General features: G+C 48.7%; 1 protein-coding gene across 3 annotated transcripts; it reads left to right on the forward strand.

Moving 5' to 3' along the window:
- Window positions 1-3,684: 3,684 nt before the first annotated feature.
- LOC135566675 (ubiquitin carboxyl-terminal hydrolase 33-like) lies at window positions 3,685-11,360 on the forward strand. 3 transcript variants are annotated; one of them, XM_065014323.1, is made up of 3 exons: window positions 3,685-3,887; window positions 9,082-9,150; window positions 11,110-11,360. In XM_065014323.1, exons 1-3 carry the CDS (start codon window positions 3,839-3,841, stop codon window positions 11,268-11,270), a joined length of 279 nt encoding a protein of 92 aa, XP_064870395.1. In that variant the 5' UTR covers window positions 3,685-3,838; the 3' UTR covers window positions 11,271-11,360. The 3 variants fall into 3 exon arrangements, with proteins under 3 accessions (XP_064870395.1, XP_064870394.1, XP_064870393.1); XM_065014322.1 differs by lacking the exon at window positions 3,685-3,887 and adding an exon at window positions 4,458-5,056; XM_065014321.1 differs by lacking the exon at window positions 3,685-3,887 and adding an exon at window positions 5,175-5,499.
- The last annotated feature ends 306 nt before the right edge of the window (window positions 11,361-11,666 follow it).

Consider the following 11,666-nt stretch of genomic DNA (forward strand, 5'->3'; position numbering starts at 1 on the left):
GGTGTTGCCGTCGTGACCAGTGAACTGAGATAAGGCGGAGCACCTAGCATGGACTTGTAGATGACCTGAGCCAGTGGGTCTGGCGACCTAATATGTAAACAGGGCCAGCCGACTAGAGCATACAAGTCGCAGTGGTGGGTGGTATAAGGTGCTTTGGTGACAAAACGGATGGCACTATGATAGACTGCATCCAGTTTGCTGAGTAGAGTGTTGGAAGCCATTTTGTAGATGACACGCCGAAATCGAGGATCGGTAGGATAGTCAGTTTTACTAGGTAAGCTTGGCGGCGTGAGTGAAGGAGGCTTTGTTGCGGAATAGAAAGCCGACTCTTGATTTGATTTCGATTGGAGATGTTTGATGTGAGTCTGGAAGGAGAGTTTGCAGTCTAGCCAGACACCTAGGTACTTATAGATGTCCACATATTCAAGGTCGGAACCATCCAGGGTGGTGATGCTAGTCGGGCATGCGGTGCAGGCAGCGATCGGTTGAAAAGCATGCATTTGGTTTTACTGCGTTTAAGAGCAGTTGGAGGCCACGGAAGGAGTGCTGTATGGCATTGAAGCTCGTTTGGAGGTTAGATAGCACAGTGTCCAATGACGGGCCGAAAGTATATAGAATGGTGTCGTCTGCGTGAGAGGTGGATCAGGGAATCGCCCGCAGCAAGAGCAACATCATTGATATATACAGAGAAAAGAGTCGGCCCGAGAATTGAACCCTGTGGCACCCCCATAGAGACTGCCAGAGGACCGGACAGCATGCCCTCCGATTTGACACACTGAACTCTGTCTGCAAAGTAATTGGTGAACCAGGCAAGGCAGTCATCCGAGAAACCGAGGCTATTGAGTCTGCCGATAAGAATATGGTGATTGACAGAGTCGAAAGCCTTGGCGAGGTCGATGAAGACGGCTGCACAGTACTGTCTTTTATCGATGGCGGTTATGATATCGTTTAGTACCTTGAGCGTGGCTGAGGTGCACCCGTGACCGGCTCGAAACCAGATTGCACAGCGGAGAAGGTACGGTGGGATTCGAGATGGTCAGTGACCTGTTTGTTGACTTGGCTTTCAAGACCTTAGATAGGCAGGGCAGGATGGATATAGGTCTATAGCAGTTTGGGTCCAGGGTGTCTCCCCTTTGAAGAGGGGATGACTGTGGCAGCTTTCCAATCCTTGGGGATCTCAGACGATATGAAAGAGAGGTTGAACAGGCTGGTAATAGGGGTTGCGACAATGGCGGCAGATAGTTTCAGAAATAGAGGGTCCAGATTGTCAAGCCCAGCTGATTTGTACGGGTCTAGGTTTTGCAGCTCTTTCAGAACATCTGCTATCTGGATTTGGGTAAAGGAGAACCTGAGAGGCTTGGGCGGGAGCTGCGGGGGGCGGAGCTGTTGGCCGAGGTTGGAGATCAATCTAAAGATCGCCATCGCAGAATCTTCGCCGTCTTCCAAGTTGTTTACTTGGGAGGGTTCTATGATTCCAACTTTGTGGCCACAGTTATGGAAAGGCCTAACGTGTTTCGGCATGACAATGCCCCCGTGCACAAAGTGAGGTCCATACAGAAATGGTTTGTCGAGATCGGTGTGGAAGAACTTGACTGGCCTGCACAGAGCCCTGACCTCAACCCCATTGAACGCCTTTGGGATGAATTGGAATGCGGACTGCGAGGCAGGCTAACATCAGTGCCCAACCTCACTAATGCCCTTGTGGCTGAATGGAAGCAAGTCCCTGCAGCAATGTTCCAACATCTAGTGGAAAGCCTTCCCAGAAGAGTGGAGGGTGTTATAGCAGCAATGTTCCAACATCTAGTGGAAAGCCTTCCCAGAAGAGTGGAGGCTGTTATAGCTGCAAAGGAGGACCAACGCCTATTATTTCCCATGATTTTGGAATGAGATGTTCGACGAGCAGGTGTCCACATACATTGGGTCATGTAGCATGTATTTTTCGTAGCTTTCTGTTTACGACCACAAACCGATGCTAGCACGAAGACCGTACTCAACGAGCTGTATACAGTGCATTCGGAAACGATTCAGACCCCTTGACATCGGGTGCATCCTGTTTCCATTGATCATCCTTGACATGTTTCTACAACTTGGAGTCCACCTGTGGTCTATTCAATTGATTGGACATGATTTGTTAAGGCAGGTCGAGAGCTTCAAGTTCCTCGGTGTCCACATCACTAATGATCTATTTATGGTCCAAACACACCAACAGAGTCATGAAGACGAAGTCATGAAGACACGACAACACTACTTCTCCTCCGCAGGAGAATGAAAAGATTTGGGCCCTTAGGTCCTCAGAACGTTCTACAGTCCCGTCGTAAGCTACGTGGAATTTCTTTAAGAAGGTCAAGGATCATTTTGCCAATTGATTTTGAATTGAAGACCCCTTGAAGTATCGAAAATATATATATAAAAAAATGAACATTTTTATTTGGCCTTAGTGCTATTAGCCCATATAAACACATTGAATAATGAACAGATCGTCCCCACCAACAATAAAACATCTAAAGGAAGTTTGTTCTGAAGTGTCTGAGAGAGAGAAGAAAATGGTAATTTAAAAAATATATATATACATATATATATATATATATATTTAACCCCTTATTTTTGGCAATAAACAGTCTCCATTCATTGTAATTATTTTTTTATTTTTTTTATTTAACTAGGTAAGTCAGTTAAGAACAAATTCTTATTTTCAATGACTGCCTAGGAACCGTGGGTTAACTGCCTTGTTCAGGGGCAGAACGACAGATTTTTACCTTGTCTGCTTGGGGATTCGATCTCGCTACGTTTCGGTTACTGGCCCAACGCTCTAACCACTAGGCTACCTGCCGCCCCTCCCCTCTAACCACTAGGCTACCTGCCGCCCCTCCCCTCTAACCACTGGGCTACCTGCCGCCCCTCCCCTCTAACCACTGGGCTACCTGCCGCCCTCCCCTCTAACCACTAGGCTACCTGCCGCCCCTCCCTCTAACCACTGGGCTACCTGCCGCCCCTCCCTCTAACCACTAGGCTACCTGCCCCCCTCCCCCTCTAACCACTGGGCTACCTGCCGCCCTCACACTCTAACCACTAGGCTGCCTGCCGCCTCCCCTCTAACCACTAGGCTACCTGCCGCCCCTCCCCTCTAACCACTAGGCTACCTGCCGCCCCCTACCTCTAACCACTAGGCTACCTGCCGCCCCTCCCCTCTAACCACTAGGCTACCCTGCCGCCCTCCCTCTAACCACAGGGGCTACCTGCCGCCCTCCCCTCTAACCACTAGGCTACCTGCCGCCCCTCCCCTCTAACCACTAGGCTACCTGCCGCCCTCCCCTAACCACTGGGCTACCTGCCGCCCTCCCCTCTAACCACTAGGCTACCTGCCGCCCCTCCCCTCTAACCACTAGGCTACCTGCCGCCCCTCCCCTCTAACCACTGGGCTACCTGCCGCCCCTCCCCTAACCACTAGGCTACCTGCCGCCCCCTACGCTCTAACCACTAGGCTACGCCCTGCCGCCCTCCTCTAACCACTGGGCTGCCGCCCCTCCCCTCTAACCACTAGGCCACCTGCCGCCCTCCCCTCTAACCACTAGGCTACCTGCCGCCCCTCCCCTCTAACCACTGGCTACCTGCCGCCCTCCCCTAACCAGTAGAGAAGAGAGCAGTAGATAAATTAATGTTGTAAACTAAGTGAAATTATGATCTTTCAATCTTCTTTCTTCCTCTACATCTCTCCCTCCACCCCCCTTTTTCCCCACCCATTCCCTCTTCTCTCCCTATCGCCTCCCCTCTCCCCCCCCACCAGCTGAACAAGGCGTTTCAGGAGGAAGAATCTCCAGTGGTCATCTACTGCATCAGCATGCAGTGGTTCAGAGAGTGGGAGAGCTTCGTCAAGGGAAAGGACAATGGTGAGTGGCTGGTTCAGAGAGTGGGAGGGCTTCGTCAAGGGAAAGGACAATGGTGAGTGGCTGGTTCAGAGAGTGGGAGAGCTTCGTCAAGGGAAAGGACAATGGTGAGTGGCTGGGCTTCGTTAAGGGAAAGGACAATGGTGAGTGGCTGGGCTTCGTTAAGGGAAAGGACAATGGTGAGTGGCTGGGCTTCGTTAAGGGAAAGGACAATGGTGAGTGGCTGGTTCAGAGAGTGGGAGGGCTTCGTCAAGGGAAAGGACAATGGTGAGTGGCTGGTTCAGAGAGTGGGAGGGCTTCGTCAAGGGAAAGGACAATGGTGAGTGGCTGGTTCAGAGAGTGGGAGGGCTTCGTCAAGGGAAAGGACAATGGTGAGTGGCTGGGCTTCGTTAAGGGAAAGGACAATGGTGAGTGGCTGGTTCAGAGAGTGGGAGGGCTTCGTCAAGGGAAAGGACAATGGTGAGTGGCTGGGCTTCGTTAAGGGAAAGGACAATGGTGAGTGGCTGGTTCAGAGAGTGGGAGAGCGTCAAGGGGAAAGGACAATGGTGAGTGGCTGGGCTTCGTTAAGGAAAGGACAATGGTGAGTGGCTGGTTCAGAGAGTGGGAGGGCTTCGTCAAGGGAAAGGACAATGGTGAGTGGCTGGGCTTCGTTAAGGGAAAGGACAATGGTGAGTGGCTGGGCTTCGTTAAGGGAAAGGACAATGGTGAGTGGCTGGTTCAGAGAGTGGGAGAGCTTCGTCAAGGGAAAGGACAATGGTGAGTGGCTGGTTCAGAGAGTGGGAGGGCTTTGTCAAGGGGAAGGACAATGGTGAGTGGCTGGTTCAGAGAGTGGGAGAGCTTCGTCAAGGGAAAGGACAATGGTGAGTGGCTGGTTCAGAGAGTGGGAGAGCTTCGTCAAGGGAAAGGACAATGGTGAGTGGCTGGTTCAGAGAGTGGGAGGGCTTTGTCAAGGGGAAGGACAATGGTGAGTGGCTGGTTCAGAGAGTGGGAGAGCTTCGTCAAGGGAAAGGACAATGGTGAGTGGCTGGTTCAGAGAGTGGGAGAGCTTCGTCAAGGGAAAGGACAATGGTGAGTGGCTGGCTCAGAGAGTGGGAGGGCTTCGTTAAGGGAAAGGACAATGGTGAGTGGCTGGTTCAGAGAGTGGGAGAGCTTCGTCAAGGGAAAGGACAATGGTGAGTGGCTGGTTCAGAGAGTGGGAGGGCTTCGTCAAGGGAAAGGACAATGGTGAGTGGCTGGGCTTCGTTAAGGGAAAGGACAATGGTGAGTGGCTGGTTCAGAGTGGGAGTCAAGGGGAAGGACAATGGTGAGTGGCTGGTTCAGAGAGTGGGAGGGCTTCGTCAAGGGAAAGGACAATGGTGAGTGGCTGGTTCAGAGAGTGGGAGGGCTTCGTCAAGGGGAAGGACAATGGTGAGTGGCTGGTTCAGAGAGTGGGAGGGCTTTGTCAAGGGGAAGGACAATGGTGAGTGGCTGGTTCAGAGAGTGGGAGGGCTTCGTCAAGGGAAAGGACAATGGTGAGTGGCTGGTTCAGAGAGTGGGAGGGCTTCGTCAAGGGAAAGGACAATGGTGAGTGGCTGGTTCAGAGAGTGGGAGGGCTTCGTCAAGGGAAAGGACAATGGTGGGTGGTTGGTTCAGAGAGTGGGAGGGCTAAAGCACTGGGAGTCCCTGTCCCCTAGCTGTGACCTCAGGACAAGTTGTAAATGTTTCACTTCACTACACTGTAGTGGTCTGTCTTCCTCTGGTTGTTGTTCCACTGTAGTGGTCTGTCTTCCTCTGGTTGTTGTTCCACTGTAGTGATCTGTCTTCCTCTGGTGGTTGTTCCACTGTAGTGGTCTGTCTTCCTCTGGTTGTTGTTCCACTGTAGTGGTCTGTCTTCCTCTGGTTGTTGTTCCACTGTAGTGGTCTGTCTTCCTCTGGTTGTTGTTCCACTGTAGTGGTCTGTCTTCCTCTGGTTGTTGTTCCACTGTAGTGGTCTGTCTTCCTCTGGTTGTTGTTCCACTGAAGTGGTCTGTCTTCCTCTGGTGGTTGTTGTTCCACTGTAGTGATCTGTCTTCCTCTGGTGGTTGTTGTTCCACTGTAGTGGTCTGTCTTCCTCTGGTTGTTGTTCCACTGTAGTGATCTGTCTTCCTCTGGTGGTTGTTGTTCCACTGTAGTGATCTGTCTTCCTCTGGTGGTTGTTGTTCCACTGTAGTGGTCTGTCTTCCTCTGGTTGTTGTTCCACTGTAGTGATCTGTCTTCCTCTGGTGGTTGTTGTTCCACTGTAGTGGTCTGTCTTCCTCTGGTGGTTGTTGTTCCACTGTAGTGATCTGTCTTCCTCTGGTGGTTGTTCCACTGTAGTGGTCTGTCTTCCTCTGGTTGTTGTTGTTCCACTGTAGTGGTCTGTCTTCCTCTGGTGGTTGTTGTTCCACTGTAGTGGTCTGTCTTCCTCTGGTGGTTGTTCCACTGTAGTGGTCTGTCTTCCTCTGGTTGTTGTTGTTCCACTGTAGTGGTCTGTCTTCCTCTGGTTGTGTTGTTCCACTGTAGTGGTCTGTCTTCCTCTGGTTGTGTTGTTCCACTGTAGTGGTCTGTCTTCCTCTGGTTGTTGTTCCACTGTAGTGGTCTGTCTTCCTCTGGTTGTTGTTCCACTGTAGTGGTCTGTCTTCCTCTGGTTGTTGTTCCACTGTAGTGGTCTGTCTTCCTCTGGTTGTGTTGTTCCACTGTAGTGGTCTGTCTTCCTCTGGTTGTGTTGTTCCACTGTAGTGGTCTGTCTTCCTCTGGTTGTTGTTCCACTGTAGTGGTCTGTCTTCCTCTGGTTGTTGTTCCAATGTAGTGGTCTGTCTTCCTCTGGTTGTGTTGTTCCACTGTAGTGGTCTGTCTTCCTCTGGTTGTTGTTGTTCCACTGTAGTGGTCTGTCTTCCTCTGGTTGTTGTTCCACTGTAGTGGTCTGTCTTCCTCTGGTTGTTGTTCCACTGTAGTGGTCTGTCTTCCTCTGGTTGTTGTTGTTCCACTGTAGTGGTCTGTCTTCCTCTGGTTGTTGTTGTTCCACTGTAGTGATCTGTCTTCCTCTGGTTGTTCCACTGTAGTGGTCTGTCTTCCTCTGGTTGTTGTTCCACTGTAGTGGTCTGTCTTCCTCTGGTGGTTGTTGTTCCACTGTAGTGGTCTGTCTTCCTCTGGTGGTTGTTCCACTGTAGTGGTCTGTCTTCCTCTGGTTGTTGTTGTTCCACTGTAGTGGTCTGTCTTCCTCTGGTTGTGTTGTTCCACTGTAGTGATCTGTCTTCCTCTGGTTGTTGTTGTTCCACTGTAGTGATCTGTCTTCCTCTGGTTGTTGTTGTTCCACTGTAGTGATCTGTCTTCCTCTGGTTGTTGTTGTTCCACTGTAGTGGTCTGTCTTCCTCTGGTTGTTGTTCCACTGTAGTGATCTGTCTTCCTCTGGTTGTTCCACTGTAGTGGTCTGTCTTCCTCTGGTTGTTGTTCCACTGTAGTGGTCTGTCTTCCTCTGGTTGTTGTTCCACTGTAGTGGTCTGTCTTCCTCTGGTGGTTGTTGTTCCACTGTAGTGGTCTGTCTTCCTCTGGTGGTTGTTGTTCCACTGTAGTGGTCTGTCTTCCTCTGGTTGTTGTTGTTCCACTGTAGTGGTCTGTCTTCCTCTGGTTGTTGTTGTTCCACTGTAGTGGTCTGTCTTCCTCTGGTTGTTGTTGTTCCACTGTAGTGGTCTGTCTTCCTCTGGTTGTTGTTGTTCCACTGTAGTGGTCTGTCTTCCTCTGGTGGTTGTTGTTCCACTGTAGTGGTCTGTCTTCCTCTGGTGGTTGTTGTTCCACTGTAGTGGTCTGTCTTCCTCTGGTGGTTGTTGTTCCACTGTAGTGGTCTGTCTTCCTCTGGTGGTTGTTGTTCCACTGTAGTGATCTGTCTTCCTCTGGTTGTTGTTCCACTGTAGTGATCTGTCTTCCTCTGGTTGTTGTTGTTCCACTGTAGTGATCTGTCTTCCTCTGGTGGTTGTTGTTCCACTGTAGTGGTCTGTCTTCCTCTGGTTGTTGTTCCACTGTAGTGGTCTGTCTTCCTCTGGTGGTTGTTGTTCCACTGTAGTGGTCTGTCTTCCTCTGGTTGTTGTTGTTCCACTGTAGTGGTCTGTCTTCCTCTGGTTGTTGTTGTTCCACTGTAGTGATCTGTCTTCCTCTGGTTGTTGTTGTTCCACTGTAGTGATCTGTCTTCCTCTGGTTGTTGTTGTTCCACTGTAGTGGTCTGTCTTCCTCTGGTTGTTGTTCCACTGTAGTGGTCTGTCTTCCTCTGGTTGTTGTTGTTCCACTGTAGTGGTCTGTCTTCCTCTGGTGGTTGTTCCACTGTAGTGGTCTGTCTTCCTCTGGTTGTTGTTGTTCCACTGTAGTGGTCTGTCTTCCTCTGGTGGTTGTTGTTCCACTGTAGTGGTCTGTCTTCCTCTGGTTGTTGTTCCACTGTAGTGGTCTGTCTTCCTCTGGTGGTTGTTCCACTCCACTGTAGTGGCCAGTGGATGGTAGTAAATTCATGTAGAATGACAAATGCCTTTTCGACTAATGTTTAGCTCATAATACAAATGGTAATCTAATCTCATCTTTATATTAAATGGAATACACAAATGTAGTATTTAAGGAATGTAGTATTTAAGGAATGTAGTATTTAAGGAATGTAGTATTTAAGGAATGTAGTATTTAAGGTATTTAAGGAATGTAGTATTTAAGGAATGTAGTATTTAAGGAATGTAGTATTTAAGGAATGTAGTATTTAAGGTATTTAAGGAATGTAGTATTTAAGGAATGTAGTATTTAAGGAATGTAGTATTTAAGGAATGTCGTATTTAAGGAATGTAGTATTTAAGGAATGTAGTATTTAAGGAATGTAGTATTTAAGGAATGTAGTATTTAAGGAATGTAGTATTTAAGGAATGTAGTAAAGGAATGTAGTATTTAAGGAATGTAGTATTTAAGGAATGTAGTATTTAAGGTATTTAAGGAATGTAGTATTTAAGGAATGTAGTATTTAAGGAATGTAGTATTTAAGGTATTTAAGGAATGTAGTATTTAAGGTATTTAAGGAATGTAGTATTTAAGGAATGTAGTATTTAAGGTATTTAAGGAATGTAGTATTTAAGGAATGTAGTATTTAAGGTATTTAAGGAATGTAGTATTTAAGGAATGTAGTATTTAAGGAATGTAGTATGTGTAATACCTGCTGTGCCCTCCTCTCTGGAAGATCCACCAGGACCGATCGATAACTCTAAGATCGCAATCAACAAGAACGGCCATCTAACACTCAAACAAGGTAAGAGCCTGACACTGTCAATTAACTCTCTGAATTAGAAATGGAATTGAGCCCAACCTAACTTGCTGTGTTGTCCTGCCAGGACTAGATGGTTATTATTATGTCCTCAGGGTGTCTTAACTGCTTTTGGACTCTGGGGACATTATTAGGACTGTTATGATAATGACTTCAGGTTAAATGTGTCTGTCTCTACAGGAACTGACTCTGGGCAGGTTATAATGACTTCAGGTTAAATGGGTCTGTCTCTACAGGATCTGAACTCTGGGCAGGTTATAATGACTTCAGGTTAAACATGTCTGTCTCTACAGGAACTGAACTCTGGGCAGGTTATAATGACTTAAGGTTAAACATGTCTGTCTCTACAGGAACTGACTCTGGGGAGGTTATAATGACTTAAGGTTAAACATGTCTGTCTCTACAGGAACTGACTCTGGGCAGGTTATAATGACTTCAGGTTAAACATGTCTGTCTCTACAGGAACTGACTCTGGGCAGGTTATAATGACTTCAGGTTAAATGGGTCTGTCTCTACAGGATCTGAACTCTGGGCAGGTTATAATGACTTCAGGTTAAACATGTCTGTCTCTACAGGAACTGAACTCTGGGCAGGTTATAATGACTTAAGGTTAAACATGTCTGTCTCTACAGGAACTGACTCTGGGGAGGTTATAATGACTTAAGGTTAAACATGTCTGTCTCTACAGGAACTGACTCTGGGCAGGTTATAATGACTTCAGGTTAAACATGTCTGTCTCTACAGGAACTGAACTCTGGGCAGGTTATAATGACTTCAGGTTAAACATGTCTGTCTCTACAGGAACTGACTCTGGGCAGGTTATAATGACTTCAGGTTAAACATGTCTGTCTCTACAGGAACTGACTCTGGGCAGGTTATAATGACTTCAGGTTAAACATGTCTGTCTCTACAGGAACTGACTCTGGGCAGGTTATAATGACTTAAGGTTAAACATGTCTGTCTCTACAGGAACTGACTCTGGGCAGGTTATAATGACTTCAGGTTAAACATGTCTGTCTCTACAGGAACTGACTCTGGGCAGGTTATAATGACTTCAGGTTAAACATGTCTGTCTCTACAGGAACTGACTCTGGGCAGGTTATAATGACTTCAGGTTAAACATGTCTGTCTCTACAGGAACTGACTCTGGGCAGGTTATAATGACTTAAGGTTAAACATGTCTGTCTCTACAGGAACTGACTCTGGGCAGGTTATAATGACTTCAGGTTAAACATGTCTGTCTCTACAGGAACTGACTCTGGGCAGGTTATAATGACTTCAGGTTAAACATGTCTGTCTCTACAGGAACTGACTCTGGGCAGGTTATAATGACTTCAGGTTAAACATGTCTGTCTCTACAGGAACTGACTCTGGGCAGGTTATAATGACTTCAGGTTAAACATGTCTGTCTCTACAGGAACTGAACTCTGGGCAGGTTATAATGACTTCAGGTTAAACATGTCTGTCTCTACAGGAACTGAACTCTGGGCAGGTTATAATGACTTAAGGTTAAACATGTCTGTCTCTACAGGAACTGACTCTGGGCAGGTTATAATGACTTCAGGTTAAACATGTCTGTCTCTACAGGAACGGAACTCTGGGCAGGTTATAATGACTTCAGGTTAAACATGTCTGTCTCTACAGGAACTGACTCTGGGCAGGTTATAATGACTTAAGGTTAAACATGTCTGTCTCTACAGGAACTGACTCTGGGCAGGTTATAATGACTTCAGGTTAAATGTGTCTGTCTCTACAGGAACTGACTCTGGGCAGGTTATAATGACTTCAGGTTAAATGTGTCTGTCTCTACAGGAACTGACTCTGGGCAGGTTATAATGACTTCAGGTTAAACATGTCTGTCTCTACAGGAACTGACTCTGGGCAGGTTATAATTACGAGGCAGGTTGAGTTTGTATAACCCATGTTTCTGTGCTGCCTCTCTAGGGGCTGACTCTGGGCAGATCTCTGAGGAGACCTGGAACTTTCTCCACTCCATGCACGGAGGGAGTCCGGTCGTCACGGTCCGACCCAACGTCTCTCACCCCGAACCGGAGGCGTCCTCGCAGTCCGAGGAGAAGATGGAGGTGGAGACACGCTCCGTTTAACACTACCTAGTCAACAACACCAACAGGAAACCCCCCCAACGCCAGCCCCGAGGACAAGCCCCCCCCCAACGCCAGCCCCGAGGACAAGCCCCCCCCCAACGCCAGCCCGAGGACAACCCCCAACGCCAGCCCGAGGGACAACCCCAACGCCAGCCCGAGGACAACCCCCAACGCCAGCCCCGAGGACAACCCCCAACGCCAGCCCGGACAACCCCCAACGCCAGCCCGAGGACAACCCCAACGCCAGCCCCGAGGACAACCCCCAACGCCAGCCCCGAGGACAACCCCCCCCAACGCCAGCCCGAGGACAACCCCCAACGCCAGCCCCGAGGACAACCCCCAACGCCAGCCCCGAGGACAACCCCCAACGCCAGCCCGGGGACAACCCCAACGCCA

Source organism: Oncorhynchus nerka, unplaced genomic scaffold (genome assembly GCF_034236695.1).
Source record: "Oncorhynchus nerka isolate Pitt River unplaced genomic scaffold, Oner_Uvic_2.0 unplaced_scaffold_3783, whole genome shotgun sequence".
NCBI lineage: Eukaryota > Metazoa > Chordata > Actinopteri > Salmoniformes > Salmonidae > Oncorhynchus > Oncorhynchus nerka.

Excerpts from the sequence above, each read along its gene's own strand:
- LOC135566675 (XM_065014322.1), top strand. The coding sequence starts at position 5,002 with ATGGTGAGTGGCTGGTTCAGAGAGTGGGAGAGCTTCGTCAAGGGAAAG. Across the intron at positions 5,057-9,081 it reads CGTCAAGGGAAAGGACAATG|ATCCACCAGGACCGATCGAT; the intron begins GTGAGTGGCTGG and ends CCTCTCTGGAAG. Across the intron at positions 9,151-11,109 it reads CCATCTAACACTCAAACAAG|GGGCTGACTCTGGGCAGATC; the intron begins GTAAGAGCCTGA and ends CTGCCTCTCTAG.